The sequence below is a fragment of the Suncus etruscus genome, chromosome 5 (assembly GCF_024139225.1).
Source record: "Suncus etruscus isolate mSunEtr1 chromosome 5, mSunEtr1.pri.cur, whole genome shotgun sequence".
NCBI classification, from domain to species: domain Eukaryota; kingdom Metazoa; phylum Chordata; class Mammalia; order Eulipotyphla; family Soricidae; genus Suncus; species Suncus etruscus.
The window spans coordinates 12,559,580-12,572,889 of record NC_064852.1 but is presented as its reverse complement, the minus strand read 5'-3'; the positions used below and the strand labels follow the sequence as shown (position 1 = coordinate 12,572,889).

At 54.3% G+C, this 13,310-nt stretch overlaps 1 protein-coding gene across 1 annotated transcript in view; it reads right to left on the bottom strand.

Moving 5' to 3' along the window:
• Positions 1-13,310, bottom strand: part of NEK6 (NIMA related kinase 6) — a 54,933-nt gene that overhangs the window by 3,575 nt on the left and 38,048 nt on the right. Inside the window, exons 4-7 of the mRNA XM_049774223.1 lie at positions 12,028-12,090; positions 11,235-11,345; positions 7,934-8,042; positions 7,737-7,844 (exon numbers count right to left, since the gene is read on the bottom strand). Of these exons, the coding sequence (XP_049630180.1) occupies positions 7,737-7,844; positions 7,934-8,042; positions 11,235-11,345; positions 12,028-12,090 (391 nt within the window). The remainder of the gene's footprint in view (positions 1-7,736; positions 7,845-7,933; positions 8,043-11,234; positions 11,346-12,027; positions 12,091-13,310) is intronic.

Genomic DNA, 13,310 nt, shown 5'->3' with positions numbered 1-13,310 from the left:
CACTGGCCAATGTCCTTGAAGGTGACCATTGGAAAGCGGTGGAGTCCATGTAAAGGACAGCCCTAACCCAGTTCGTGCTGGCCCCACCTGTGTCGCCAGGTCTCTGCTGGTTCCCAGTGGTCTCATGAGAAACCGCCACTTTTCACAGCTGAGGAGACTGAGGCTCTGATAGGCAGCAGAGCTGAGGCACAGAGACAGAAATGGAGCTCAAGGCCCTGAGAGGAAGTCCAGTGCAACCCCACCTTAAGGACAAAAATGCAGTGGGCCCCCCTCATCTTGGGTGGAACCAGAAGAACTTCTTGCCCATGAACAGCTTCCTGGTGGAGTAATCCTGGATGGGAGTGAGGTCTGTCCTCAGTGACGACAGTAGAGGCCTGTCTGGCTGAGCTGCACCCCAAGACCCCCGGAAGTGAGGCTGACCCTGACCTTGGCCCTTAGCCACACATTCCCTGCTCCATTTAGATTATCCTGGGGTGCTCCTGAAGGGACTTAGGGGCCAGGTGACTTGCAGAGCAACTGGGGGTGGGGGTGGAGCTGCCCTACAGGGTCTGAAAGAGACTCCCCCCTGCTAGAATCCCCTTCAGTTTGCTCCTCAGCTAACCTCTGCCTTCAGGTTCTATTCCCTCTAGTCCAGGAGTCTCAAACTTGCAGGCCGCAAATGGCCCTCCATACAACATTTTGTGGCCCTGCCCTAGAGGAGTCTTTTTTTGTTTTGTTTTGTTTTAGTTGTTTGGGTCACACACACACACCTCCCAATGTTCAAGGCTTACTACTGACTTTGCACTCAAGGATCACCCCGACTTTGCCTCCTGTGGCCCGCAGGTAAATTGAGTTTGAGACCCCTGCTAAGTCTGTGGCTCCTTGACCATCTAGGCCTGCTGTAAAGCATCCTGTGATCAGAGAGGCTGGAGAACCCAGCTGCTCCTACCTCACCACAGATTTCTGTTTGCATATCCTCTTGCCTCCTGTTCCAGAGATATAAGGGACAGGAATATACCCAAATGGCACTTGGGTTTCTTCCAAGATGCCAGTGTTGTTGATTCTAGTTACCTACCCATTCACCCATTCACCCATCCACCTATCCATCCATTGTTCATCCACCCATCCATTTGTCTATCATCTGCTATCCTTCCATCTATCCATCCTGCCTATCCATCTGCACATTTATCCACCTGTCCTCCTACCTATTCACCCACCCATCCCTCCATTCATTTACCCATTCATTGTTGTATATCTGTCCATCCATCCATCCATCCATCCATCCATCCATCCGCAGACCTATCATAATTGTCCATCTGTTGTTTGCCCATCCATCCTTCAATCTATCCATTTGCCCTCCATCCATAATTATCCATCTGTCTATCCACCAGTCTGTCCACTCATTTACAGTTGTCTATCCGGTCATCCCAAACCATCCCTCCTAATCATTTTAGTTATTTGTTTATCCATCCCTCCTAATTGTCCATGTATAGTTTGTTTATCCATCCATCTACCCTTCCATCTCCATCCCTCCATTATCCATCTGTATGTCTGCCTATCCAGTGTTAACTGACTCCAGATTCTGTGCCCCACTCTCCAGGAAAGCCCATCCGGAAGAACAAGTTGTGTTCTCAGAAGGACCAAAAGGATCTAAGGGTCACAGAAAGACCGGGCTGTAGAGCTCCAGTGGTGGAATCATCTGTAGGACCCTAAAGAACCATTTCCCCACCCACTCCGGTCTGTGGGAGCAGAATCCCACAGCCTGGAACTGTACAACCCCTAGTCCCTCGCAAAAGCTCCTAGATTCTATTGTTTATCACCAATGGGTGGGGCCTCTACCACCCGCTCATCCTTCCAGATGTTCAAACATCTGCAGAACAAATGACTGCACAGCGTGAACCGAGGAAGTCTGGTCTGTCCTCGCGGGAACTATGTCTTCTGGGTCTCTGCTCTGGCAGATTCTCCTGTGCAGGAGAGAGTATAAAGTTCTCCCTTGGGCATCTCAGAGCTGGGGTGCTCTGCCTCATGGGGGGGTCCTCAAATCGTGACAGCTGTTGAGGAAGGATGGAGGCAGCACCCCTTCTTGCTCTTCCACTGACCTGGAAAGCAGCTGCAAGGAGGCTTCAGTAAAGCTCTAAGCTGGCAGCTGCAGGTCCTGAAGGAGTGTCCCCACAACTGGGAGGAGTGAGTCTAGAGCCCAAGGGGGAACCCCAACAGATGGAGGTTCCAGGAAGGCCATGCCCAAGGCTATCCATTCACTCTACCCAGAGGACTTTGTAACATATTTAGATGGTAAAGCAGAGGCTGCTCAGAAGCAGGTAGGATCTGCACCCCTCAGCCTCCCTGGGGTCCCCCAGCACCCCGTCACAGTTGGGGATGGAGCTTGGGAAAAGGAGCCAGCAGACTCTGACTGCCCTGAAACACCCTAATTTCTTTGAGGTGGAGGGACTTTTGAGGCTGGTGGTCACATTCTGGAGACTCACCATGCTGGCAAACACTTGGGGTGTCTGAGTTCTCAGGAACCTAGCAATGTTCACCCCAAAGAGGGCAGTGTCTGTGGGACCCTATTTCTGCAGGCAAGACTTGGATGCTATAGGGTGGGCCCTCAGTGGCACAGTGGTAAACCCAGGTCCAAATCTGCTCTGTCACTACCTGACAGCTCAGAAAACATTCTTCTCTGCCTTAGTTTCCCTAGCCATAAAGAGGGACTTGAACCTGGGTTCATGCCTCCTACCTTCTAGAGCCTTCCACCTCACTGAAAAATTGGGGTGAGTGTATGCCATGGCTTGCGATGAGCAGGGTGAAAGGCCGTGGGAGAGAGGGAGGATAGGTTTAAGGAAGAAGAGCTCAGGGTGGGGCGAAGGCCTTGGGGGGATAGACAGGTGTCTCTGCTGGGCTGCCCTGGGCTGGAAATTGGGCTCTCTTTGTGCCAGACAGATGTGATCTGCATTTTCACCTGATAGTGACCCCCAAATCCACCCAGGCCCCTTTCTTTGTGCCCCTCATCCTAAAAAACTGAGTAGTCCGGCCCTTCCCATTCATTCTGTGATGTGGTAACTTCAATTCTGTGTTTAGCTGCATTCACTGCCCCTAGAGATGCCGGGCTTCACTTTCTCCAGAACACTTGTCTGTCTCTTTCTGTTCTCTCCCTCTCCTCTCTGAGGGCGCGCACACTAACTCTCTCATCTCTCCCTGCATACGCACAGACCCCAGCTCAGGCTCCACACCGAGGGTCTCATGAAAACCAGGGAGCAGTTCTGCCATGTGAGTGGCCCGTTTCTTGCATCCTGGAATTTGGGAGCATCAACTAAGCTATTGGGGGGGCTGCCTCACCTGTGCCTCTCTCTGGACTGGGACAGCACCCTGTGGTCACTGGGGCCAACACTGCCCCTCTGGGCACCGCTCAAAGGACATTATACCGAGGTGGGCATGCTTAGTGGGCACACAGGGCTGGCAGGTACTGAGGCTCTAAATGGAAGCCTCAGGCTGTGGACTTGGGTGGGATTGCCTGGCCCTTCTGGGGTGAATGAGCAAATAGAATCACAGTTTGTCTTGAAGACCTTTCACTTCCTCCCTGTCTCCCCAGCCATCTGCCCTTGGAAAAGCCTTGCATGTGGCAGAGCCGCTGGTGCCAGCTGCAGGCCTCAGGCCATCTCCTGGGAACTTGGGTCCCCATGTCTTGCTCACGACTCCCTGGGCTTTGGGAAGCAGGTGGATGGGGTAGGGCAGGAGGCCATCATGGGGCATCTGGCGTCGAGGTCGAGGTGGAGAAAAGTGGCTGGATTGGCCAGCCGGAGGCACTCATTCTCCTTCCCTCTGGCCCAGCTCTGCAGGTTCCAACCCTGCTACCCAAGGCTGCAGACCAGCACTCTAGAGAGGAGGCAGTCCAATCAATGGCCATGCAAGCCCAGTATCACCTCAGTTTCACCATCTGTTAAGTGGAAATAATTATTGGGAAGATATTTGTATTTGTTTGTTTTGGGGCCATACCTAGCGGTGCTTAGGGGTTACTCCTGACTGCACTCAAGAATCACTCCTGATGGGCTCAGAGGACCATATGGGATGCTGGGGATTGAACCCAGGTCAACCCACATACAAGGCAAAGGCCCTACTTGCTATGCTATTATTCCGGCCCCTAAGGAGACATTTTATAAAACCACTAAGTTCTTGGGGGTCAGAGCAATAATACGGAGTGGGGGGGGGAAGGTACTTGCCTTGCACAAGACCAACCTAGGTTCAGTCCCTGATACACCATAAGACTCCCAAAGCACTATCAGGAGAGATCTCTGAGTATAGAGGCAGGAGTAACCCCTAAACATGACTAAGTGTGGCCCCAATAGCGATTTCTGATCCCAGAGCCAGGAGTAACCCTGAGCACCCTTGTCTGTGACCCAAAAACAAAACAAAACAAACAAACAAACAACATATTTCCTCTGCTCACCCAGCAACCCAGGCCCCTGAGGGATGAACCTGCAAGAATCAGGGCCGCCCCAGGCTCCTCCATACTGCTCAGGGCCATGCCTGCTAGTGAGCCTTTGGGAGAGGGTCCTCTTGTCCCCATCAAGGGGCCCCTGAGAAGCAGGGAGGGTGGCATTGTCTCAGCCTTCCTGGGCCTCGCCTAGGGCTCAGGGAAGGAGGGAGGAAGGAGCTGCTGAATTCTTTGTGGGACAACCTGAGGTTGGAGGTCTGGGAATCCAAATAAGTGTGCGTGTGCGTGTGCGTGTGCGTGTGTGTGTGTGTGTGTGTGTGTGTGTTGCCTGATAACTGGTACCTGACAGCGTGGCACCCCTCATCAGGCCTGCTACCCTGCGGTGGCATCCTTCCATGCACCCCTGAGCCCCGCCTGCGGTGGCCTGTCAAAGAGCAGGGCCAGCACTGCCAGCCCCACGATTTGTCTTCCAGCTGCTGCCATGGCTGGGAGCGAGACACTCGCTTGTAGCTCGTGAGCTGTGTATAGGCAAATCTTTCATTTTTCTTTCATTATGCCGGCGTGTACTGTCACTTAATTTTTATGTATGCAACCCTTCCTGACAAATATGATCTTCTCCCTGGTAATCCGTCTGACGCTCATTCTGCTCCGCACTCTAATTACGGCTCCTGTGCCTGACACCAGGCAGCGCGCCACCACCGCTGGGCAGCGCACCTGTCAGCCCGGCCATGGCATGACTAATGCCCTTTCATGCCAGCCCTGTAAGAGCAGAGATGGAGGCTGCTCGGGCCCAGGGGAGGGGCTGGCGGTGGAAAATGGGCTCCCCATGAACCCGGCTGGGGGTCGCAGCTCACAGTGTCTTCTTAGGAGGGTGTCTGAGGCCACGTGGGCACCACCCACTATAGCACCCCCCCACAGTGGGCGTGCAGAGAGACAGTGGATGCATAATTCATACCCGGGTGCAGTGCGAAGGAGTCCCTGCCCCCTCCCTTCCTGAGTCACCGTGTGCCAGCAATTAGTGGCTGTCTTGCCCGACTGGCTCTGTTGTGTGCGGAGGGAGCCTTCTGCAGAAAAGGGTGTCTGCCTGTAACCCAGAGACTGGGGACCTGAGTTCCAGCATGCACTGGTAGGAGTTGGTACCCCTGGCAGAACGCTAACCCCCTGGGCGGTAGCAGCAGCTCTGATGCCTCGGGGAGTGCCCAATTCATGGGGGCAGCTGAGCCCCAGTTCCGGCTCTTCTAACAGTGTCCTGATCCAATCAAGTGGGCACTGTGCTCCCCGCCTGTCCCTGGAGAAGGACTGAGGCCTGAGCCAGAGGGATGGGCACTTGCCTGCCCACTGCACTGAGCACTTGCCCTTGCATCTCCTGCCACCTTGAAGCTCCAAAGCCCAAACTGGCAGCCTGGAAGAAGGTCCCCGAGGTCACGGCGATGATGCCATGTGGCTCAGTAGAACTTTCTGCAGGTCAGACATTGCCCCTGCAAGAAAGAAGGTCTCTAAAGGCCAGAGTGACAGCACAGCAGGAAGTGCCTTATAGCAGCAGCAGACCCGGGTTTGACCCACATCCCATGTGGTCCCACAAGCCTGCAGGAGTAATTTCTGAGTGCAGGGCTAGGAATAATCCCTAAGTGCTGGCTGATGTGGCTGACCCCCACCAAAAAAAAAAAAAAAAAGGAAGAGCCTGCAGGTATGCAGGGCTTGTCCCTAACTAGGGATTATCCACTCCTGAACCCTCCCCTTTGAGCTAACAGAGGAAGCACATGGTGACTCTTGAGGAGCCCGAAGCACGGACCTGTAGGAAGAAATGGAAATTTTCCAAAGATACACACACACACACTAGCATCTATCTACTCACAGGCAGATGCACACAAATGCATACAAGCATATAAATACAGTTGTACAAACGTATGCACACACATGCATTCATACATGCCCATACTGTACCCATTAACACACAGACACACAGAACACAAGCACACTTCAAGCACATACGCAATCGCAATGCGCACACACATGCATAAATACAGCGCGCACATCCACACATGTGTACTCACACAGAAGCTCAGACTGACGTGTGCGTACCCAAAGGAAACTTGCACAGGCTGCCCATGACACACTGACACAGATGTGCACACAATGCTTATATGTAAAAACTCACACACTTGCACATCCAAGGCAGACACGTGGACGCTCATATAGAAACACTCACTTCTAGAAGCCAATGAGCATTTTTGAAGGTGAGATCCTGGCCATGATCATCCCTGCAGGCATGAACTCCTACCGTGCAGCAGGCACTGCCCTGCTCACAGCTCTTGGTTACAGGAGTTGGGACATGTCTCCTACCGAATGTGTGGTGGACACAGACATGTCTATATATACCAGGACAGCCCCCACCTGGACAGTCTTCCAAAAGCACCTTAGTAACCCCAGAATATGCTGCAGATATGAGGGCTACAGATATGGCCTGGCATGGGGTGCAGGGCAGAGACTGGGTGTGTGAAACGGTGGGTCTCCAGGGAGGTGGCTGGTCTGGACAGGGACTTTCCTGCCTGTGATCTGGGGGTACACGAGGAGCCTGGGGAGCAGCCCACTCTGCAAATGCCACCTCCAGGAGTCAGGATTGCGGGGCTGCGGCCGTGCGCACTTTCTTTCATTCCCTTGGCCCTGGCTGGTTAATCACTTAGAGGGTACAGGCACCCTCTGTCCATTCCATGGGACATGGCAGGCACTCTGCTGGCTCCTATGTGTTACTCAGTGATGCTCATTCCTACCCTCCCAGCTTCATGCCTGGTGCTCAGCCAGTATGTCTTGGTGCATGCATTCTGTTCACCATTGCTTCCCTGCACCCCAAACATGCACCTGACCCTTCTCCCTGCTGCCAGCCCATGGCCCCTGAGTTCTTGGGGCAGTCAGTACATGGTCAATGAGCATCTGAAGTCCCAGGGTCCCAGGCACTCACCCCAATGCCTCCAGGTCACGGGTCAGCCATGATGTAACCCTCTACCCAGCCAAAAGCCCTGTTACCAGGACACAATCCAGGTCTCCCGACAGCTCTTCCTACACTCAACAGCCTGATGTGACACAACATGGTGACCAGATATGGAAAAACAGTGGGCGCTAGGACACACATCTCTGTCCAGGAAATGGGACAGTCATCTGCTCCCCCAGACAACTATGAAGACTCAAGGGGAGCCAGCAGGGGCCTCCGGGGTCCTCTATTCAGTCAAGGAGCCCCTGCTAAGGAATGGGTCTTATCCTGCACAGCCAAAGTGCTGAGGAAGTATGTGGATTGTGGGGGGCCTTTTGGGGTGTGGACAGACCCCCTTACCTAAGGAGTGGGCAGCGGTGGTCTCGGAGCTGAAGAAGCGGCCCAGGCCGAGGTCCCCTAGCTTTACGATACCCGTGGCTGTGATGAACACATTGGCAGGCTTGATGTCTGCAGGACAAGGAGAGGCTGCTGGGTGGGAGTTTCGGGGAGGTGGGGCTGGGTTAGGGTGGGGAGCATCCTGGAGGGGCCACACGGACCTCGGTGCATGACCCGGCGGGAATGCATGTGCTCCACGGCCCCACACAGCTGCACAAAGTACTTCCACACCGTCCTCTCCGGGATGAGTCGCTTCTGCTTCTTGAAGTACTGGGAGAGGGAGAGACAGATGGAAAGGTCTGAGGCAGCCACACTGTGTGTACAGCGGGCAGCTGGTGGACAGCAAGAAGTTCTGATGGGGGACAGAAGAGATGACAAAGTGGGAAGGGCATTTACTTCACATGCAGCCAACCCAGGTTCAATCCTCGGCATCTCATAGGGTCCCCCAAACCCCACCAGGAATGATTCCTGAGCTCGGAGTCAGGATTAATCCCTGAGCATTGCTGAGTGTGTCCAAAAAGAAAAAAGAAAAGAAAAAAAAACTGGTCAGCCAGGGCCAGAGCGATGATGTAAGCGGTGGGGCATTTGCCTTGCACGCACTAACCTAGGACTGACAGCTGTTCGGTCCCCTGACTTCCCATATGGTCCCCCAAGCCAGGAGTGATTTCTGAGTGCATAGCCAGGAGTAACCCCTGAGCATCACCAGAGGTGGCCCAGAAACCAAAAACAGACAAACAACAAAATAGAAATTGGAGGGCCAGAGAAATAGGATAGTGGGTAAAGTGTCTTACACTGATTCACCCAGTTTGATCCCTGGCACCTCATATGGTTTTCTGGCCCTTCCAGGATAATTCCTGAGAGAGAACCAAGAGTCAGCCCTGAGCACCGCTGGCTGTGACCCGCCCCCCCAAAACAAACAAAAGTACTTGAGTGACAAGTGCCAGGTGTGGCCTGATTGCCTGTGGGAAGCCCATCACATGCCCCAGTCCATGACCTTCTGTGACCTCCACACCCAAAGGGCAGTCTTGTCTGGCCCCACGTAAGTCCTGGAGGAATTTCTGGAATCTTCTGAACTGCTCTGTTTCCCCCTTTGCAGCAAGAGGGGCCTGGAGGGTGGAGCCCCCAGATGGCCCAGAGTGGGGGCATCCAGATGTTCTCAGCCATTAAATCACAGGGGCTGGAGAGAAAGTCCAATGGATAGGGTGTTTGCCTTGCACCCAGTCAACCCAGGCTCACTCCTTGGTACCGCATTTAGGCTTCTGAGCACCATTAGGAGTAATTCCTGAGTGCAGAGTCAGGGGTGACCTCTGAGCATTGCTGGGAGTGTCACCCCAACAAAAAAGAATTAAATCATATATAACATACCCTCATATACAGAATCTCGGCACTTGTGAACTAACCACAACCCAGTGAAGGGGCCTGATAGTTGCTGGCAGCCCAGCTTCCACAGCATGTCTGAACAGTCATGTTTAGTGTCCCTAAAGAACTCTAGAGGACGAACGCCCTTCGCTATGTATGGGGGCTGAGGGGAGAAGAAAATAGGTTCCATCCATAGACTCACAGCCCCATGGGCTCACTGTCAGTCTGCATTTGGGGTGACAGGCACAGCCACAGGCCAAGCCCCGGGGCGCATTTGGGAGTTTTGATTCAGGGCCTGGGCTCTTTCTCCTGTTGGGAAGGCTGTTCAGTTCATTTGCTGGACTTTTGGGGTTTCTGGGTCACATCAATGCTGCTCCAAGTTATTCTTGGCTCTGTTTCCAGGAGGGGCTCTTGGGCTTGCTTGGGGGACCATACAGACCTGGGGATTCAAATCAGGGTGGGTAGACTGTGAGGAGCCCCTGGTGCACTGACCTGCTGTGTGTGTGTGTGTGTGTGTGTGTGTGTGTGTGTGTGTGTGTGCATCCCTGGAGAGATGGAACTTGAGCTGACAGGTCAGGACATCGAGGGGCATGGAGGTGCAGCTTGGGGTAGCCACAGAGCAGTATTCTAGCAGTCTGAGTCATTTCTCATGGGTCAAAGGCATACCCAGGTATGCTCAGGGCCCTGGGCCTCAAACCTAGTGCTGTCACATACAAAACGCACACCCCAGCCTTCTGAGTCATCTGCCTGATCCAGGACTAGTCTTGTAGGTGCAGAAGAGATGCTTAAAGGGAGTCCTGGGTTCTGTGTCTTGACACAATTGGGAGCAGTCTTGGGGAGCTCAGAAAGGGAGTAAAGTCAAGTCTTAACCTGCTGTGAAGGACCCCAAAACCACCTGCTGGGGCTCTGGGTCATACAGCTGGACAGCAGCTCGGGTGTCTTGTGACAAGGCGATAGAGGCAGCGGGAACCCCAGTCTTGGGAGGGATCTCAGGGGAGGAGAACCCAATGCAGTGCCCACTCATAAGCGGAACATCACCCACTCGTGTGGGGCCATCATCTCCCCCTCATTACTGCTTATAAGCGGGGCTACCTGTCTGCCTGTCACATCCTGTTAGTGCTGAATGGTAGTGGGAGGCGCTGAGTCTCTGGTTCTAGGGTCTGTGACAGGTCTGAGTGTTTAGCATCCTTTGGACAACATTCTGGGACTGAGGCTCTGGGCCTGTGTGGAGGTTCAGGGCCCTCTCTGGGTGGGTCTACTTAAAACCCTAGAGCAGCCAGAGCCATGGGGCTGTGATCAGCTGCAGATACTATGCAGAGGGATAGGGAAACTGAGGCACAAGGATCCAGCCCCTCCCCATTGCCACCCCTGCTTACTGGTTAGGTCCCGGAGCTGCAGAGGGAAGGGAAGGAAGGTGTGAGGTGGGAAGGGCAGGAATACCTCCTGTACTCTCAGAGCTGAGAGCTGAGTAATGAATTTGAACCCCAGTAAAGGGATGGGAGGAGGAAGGGTGCAGAGTGCAAGGGTTTTCCTTCTCTTTCTTCTACCCAAAAGAGCTTGCACATCCCCACCCCATACCTTGTTCGATCTCTGTCCTTCTCTGTATTCCCCAGAGATTTCAGGAAGAAAGGACTTAATTCAGCCCTGCTCCAGTCCACCAGGGCTGACAGTGTGTTGAGGCCTCATTGTAGACCATAGTCCAGAGCTCCTCCTCCTCCTCCTCCTTGCTTCCCCTTTTTGCTCCCCAACTTCCCTGCATTCCAATTGCAGCTTTGTGTGGACTCAAAGTGCCACTTCCCCTAGGAAGCCTTCTCAAATCCCTGCAGATAGTGAAGGCAGATTTTTCACGATGGCTTGTAACTGCTCTCTCTCATAAGAGGCTGGATACCCCAAGAGCAGCAGCTCCCTAAGGTTTGGGAGACTCACCACAACCTGGTCCCCAGTGATCCTGGTGTAGGGAGGAGAGAGAGAAGGAGCAGAGGACAGAATGGGTGAGGGAGGCAGAGCCACAGCCAGATGCCCAGGCTGGGTCTGTTCTGGTGGGTACCTCGCCTGGGTCACTGTGCCCACAGGAAGAGGGTGCAGAGGGGACCAGGGGCCTACCTTGATCATCTGGGAGAGGTCGCCCGCATCTGCCAGCTCCAGCACGATGTTCAGCTCGTTGTCCTCGATGAAGGAGTCCAGGTACTTGATGATATTTGGGTGGTTTAGTTGCTGCCAGGGAGGGGGAGTGTGACCCGTGAGGTTGGCACCCCCAGATCCCCAATGAGCAGCCCAAGAGAGCTGGGGGATGGCCTCAGTTCTTCATCTGCAGCGACAGGTTCAGACGCTGCCCTGGGTGGACCCCCTCCTCCCTCCTGCCCTACCCTGGGGGTCTTCAGAGCCCCCATCTCTGTCCTTCCCACGTCTTCCATGTCCAACACTGCGCTGGCCTGTCCCTGTGTGACGCTGAGGTTGTGGGGAGCAGTAGGACCCCACCTGGCTCTGAAGAGCACCTGTCCACAGCCCAGACCCACTATGTGGGCAAAACCAGTGCCAGGCCTTGGGATGTGCATAGGCTCAGCGTGACCTGTTGGAGGTGTCTGGGTACTCCCTGGCTTTGGAACTTCAGCTCCTGCCCAGAATGGCAGATGCCCCTCCCACAGCTCCTAGTGCCTTAGAAGAGCACTGGGGATGAGCTCATTGCTGTTGGAGCTTGGGGGGAGTGTGTGGAAGGAGGGACCTGGGGGAAGGGGAAAGACTGTGGGGAGATACTAAATGGGGAGAAGAGAGGCTGAGGGGGAAGGAGAGAGACTGAGGGGGAAAGAGAATGAGAGAGGAGGCGAGACTGAGGGGGGAGATTTCTGGGGAATGGAGGGGCCCTGAGGGCTGATGGCGGCCATGCCCAGACACTCACCTTTAGAAGGCCGATCTCCTTCACGCAGTCCTGCCTGGCCTTGGCATCCATCATCTCAAATATCTTGGGGTGAGAAGGAGAGAGCAGGATGGTGAGGGCCCAGATCCCACACTCCTGGCTGAGGGTCCCACAGGGATGGGGGGGACTTCCCGGGACTCCTGTGGGGCAGGTGGGGACTCAGGTGACACGGAGGAGACAGGTCAGGAGCCAGCACCCAACCCTTAGGGTGTGGGAATGGGGACAAGGAGGGAAGATGTGGGGTGTCATTCCAGGCTCGCAGTCCTGCACAAACTCCAAAGCAGAACACCAAGCCTTTTCTGTTTTTTTGTTTGTTTCATTTTTTTTGAGCCACACACGGTGACACTCAAGTGTTACTCCTGGCTATGCACTCAGAAATCACTCCTGGCTTGGGGGACCATAAGGGACACTGGGGGATTGAACATGGTTCGTCCTAGGCTAGTGTATGCAAGGCAGACGCCTTCCCGCTTGTGCCACCGCTCTGGCCCCACCAAGCCTTTTCTGAACAGGGCACCATCTCTCCATGTGAGACCTGAAGCCACACCTGAGGCCCCAGGAGGATCACAGAGCAGAGGGCTACGTCCTCACCTGGATGGCCAGCGGGTTGCCCAGGGGTCGAGGCTGTGTAGGCTGAGGTGCCTACTCTCCCGGGCATCCCCTGCTCTCCCTGACTGCTGTCCCTGTCCCCTCTGCCTGTAGAATCCACCCTCCTGTCAGCTGCCCCTATAGGGAGCAGGGACAGGAGTTCCAGGACTGGCCAGGAGTGGAAGAAGCCCTGGGGGCCTGAGAGTCTGGCATTCTTTGATCTTGGGGAGATAGAGGTGGGGAGGGAGTGTCGGGGTGAGGGTTTATGTTCCTGTATGACCTGAATATAGCTCATTTTTCTTTTCTTTTTTTCCTTTTCTTTTGGGTCACACCCAGCAGCGCTCAGAAGTTACTCCTGGCTCTGTACTCAGATATTATGCCTGGCTGGCTTAGGGGATCATATGGGAGGCCAGGGATCAAACACAGGTATGTCCCTGATTGTCTGCATGCAAGGCAAAAGCCCCACCACTGGCTCATTTTCTTCCTTCCTTCCTTCCTTCCTTCCTTCCTTCCTTCCTTCCTTCCTTCCTTCCTTCCTTCCTTCCTTCCTTCCTTCCTTCCTTCCTTCCTTTCTTTCTTTTTTTTCTTTCTTTCTTTTTGGTTTTTGGGCACACCCAGCAGTGCTCAGGGGTTACTCCTGGCTGTCTGCTCAGAAAGAGCTCCTGGCAGGCACGAGGGAC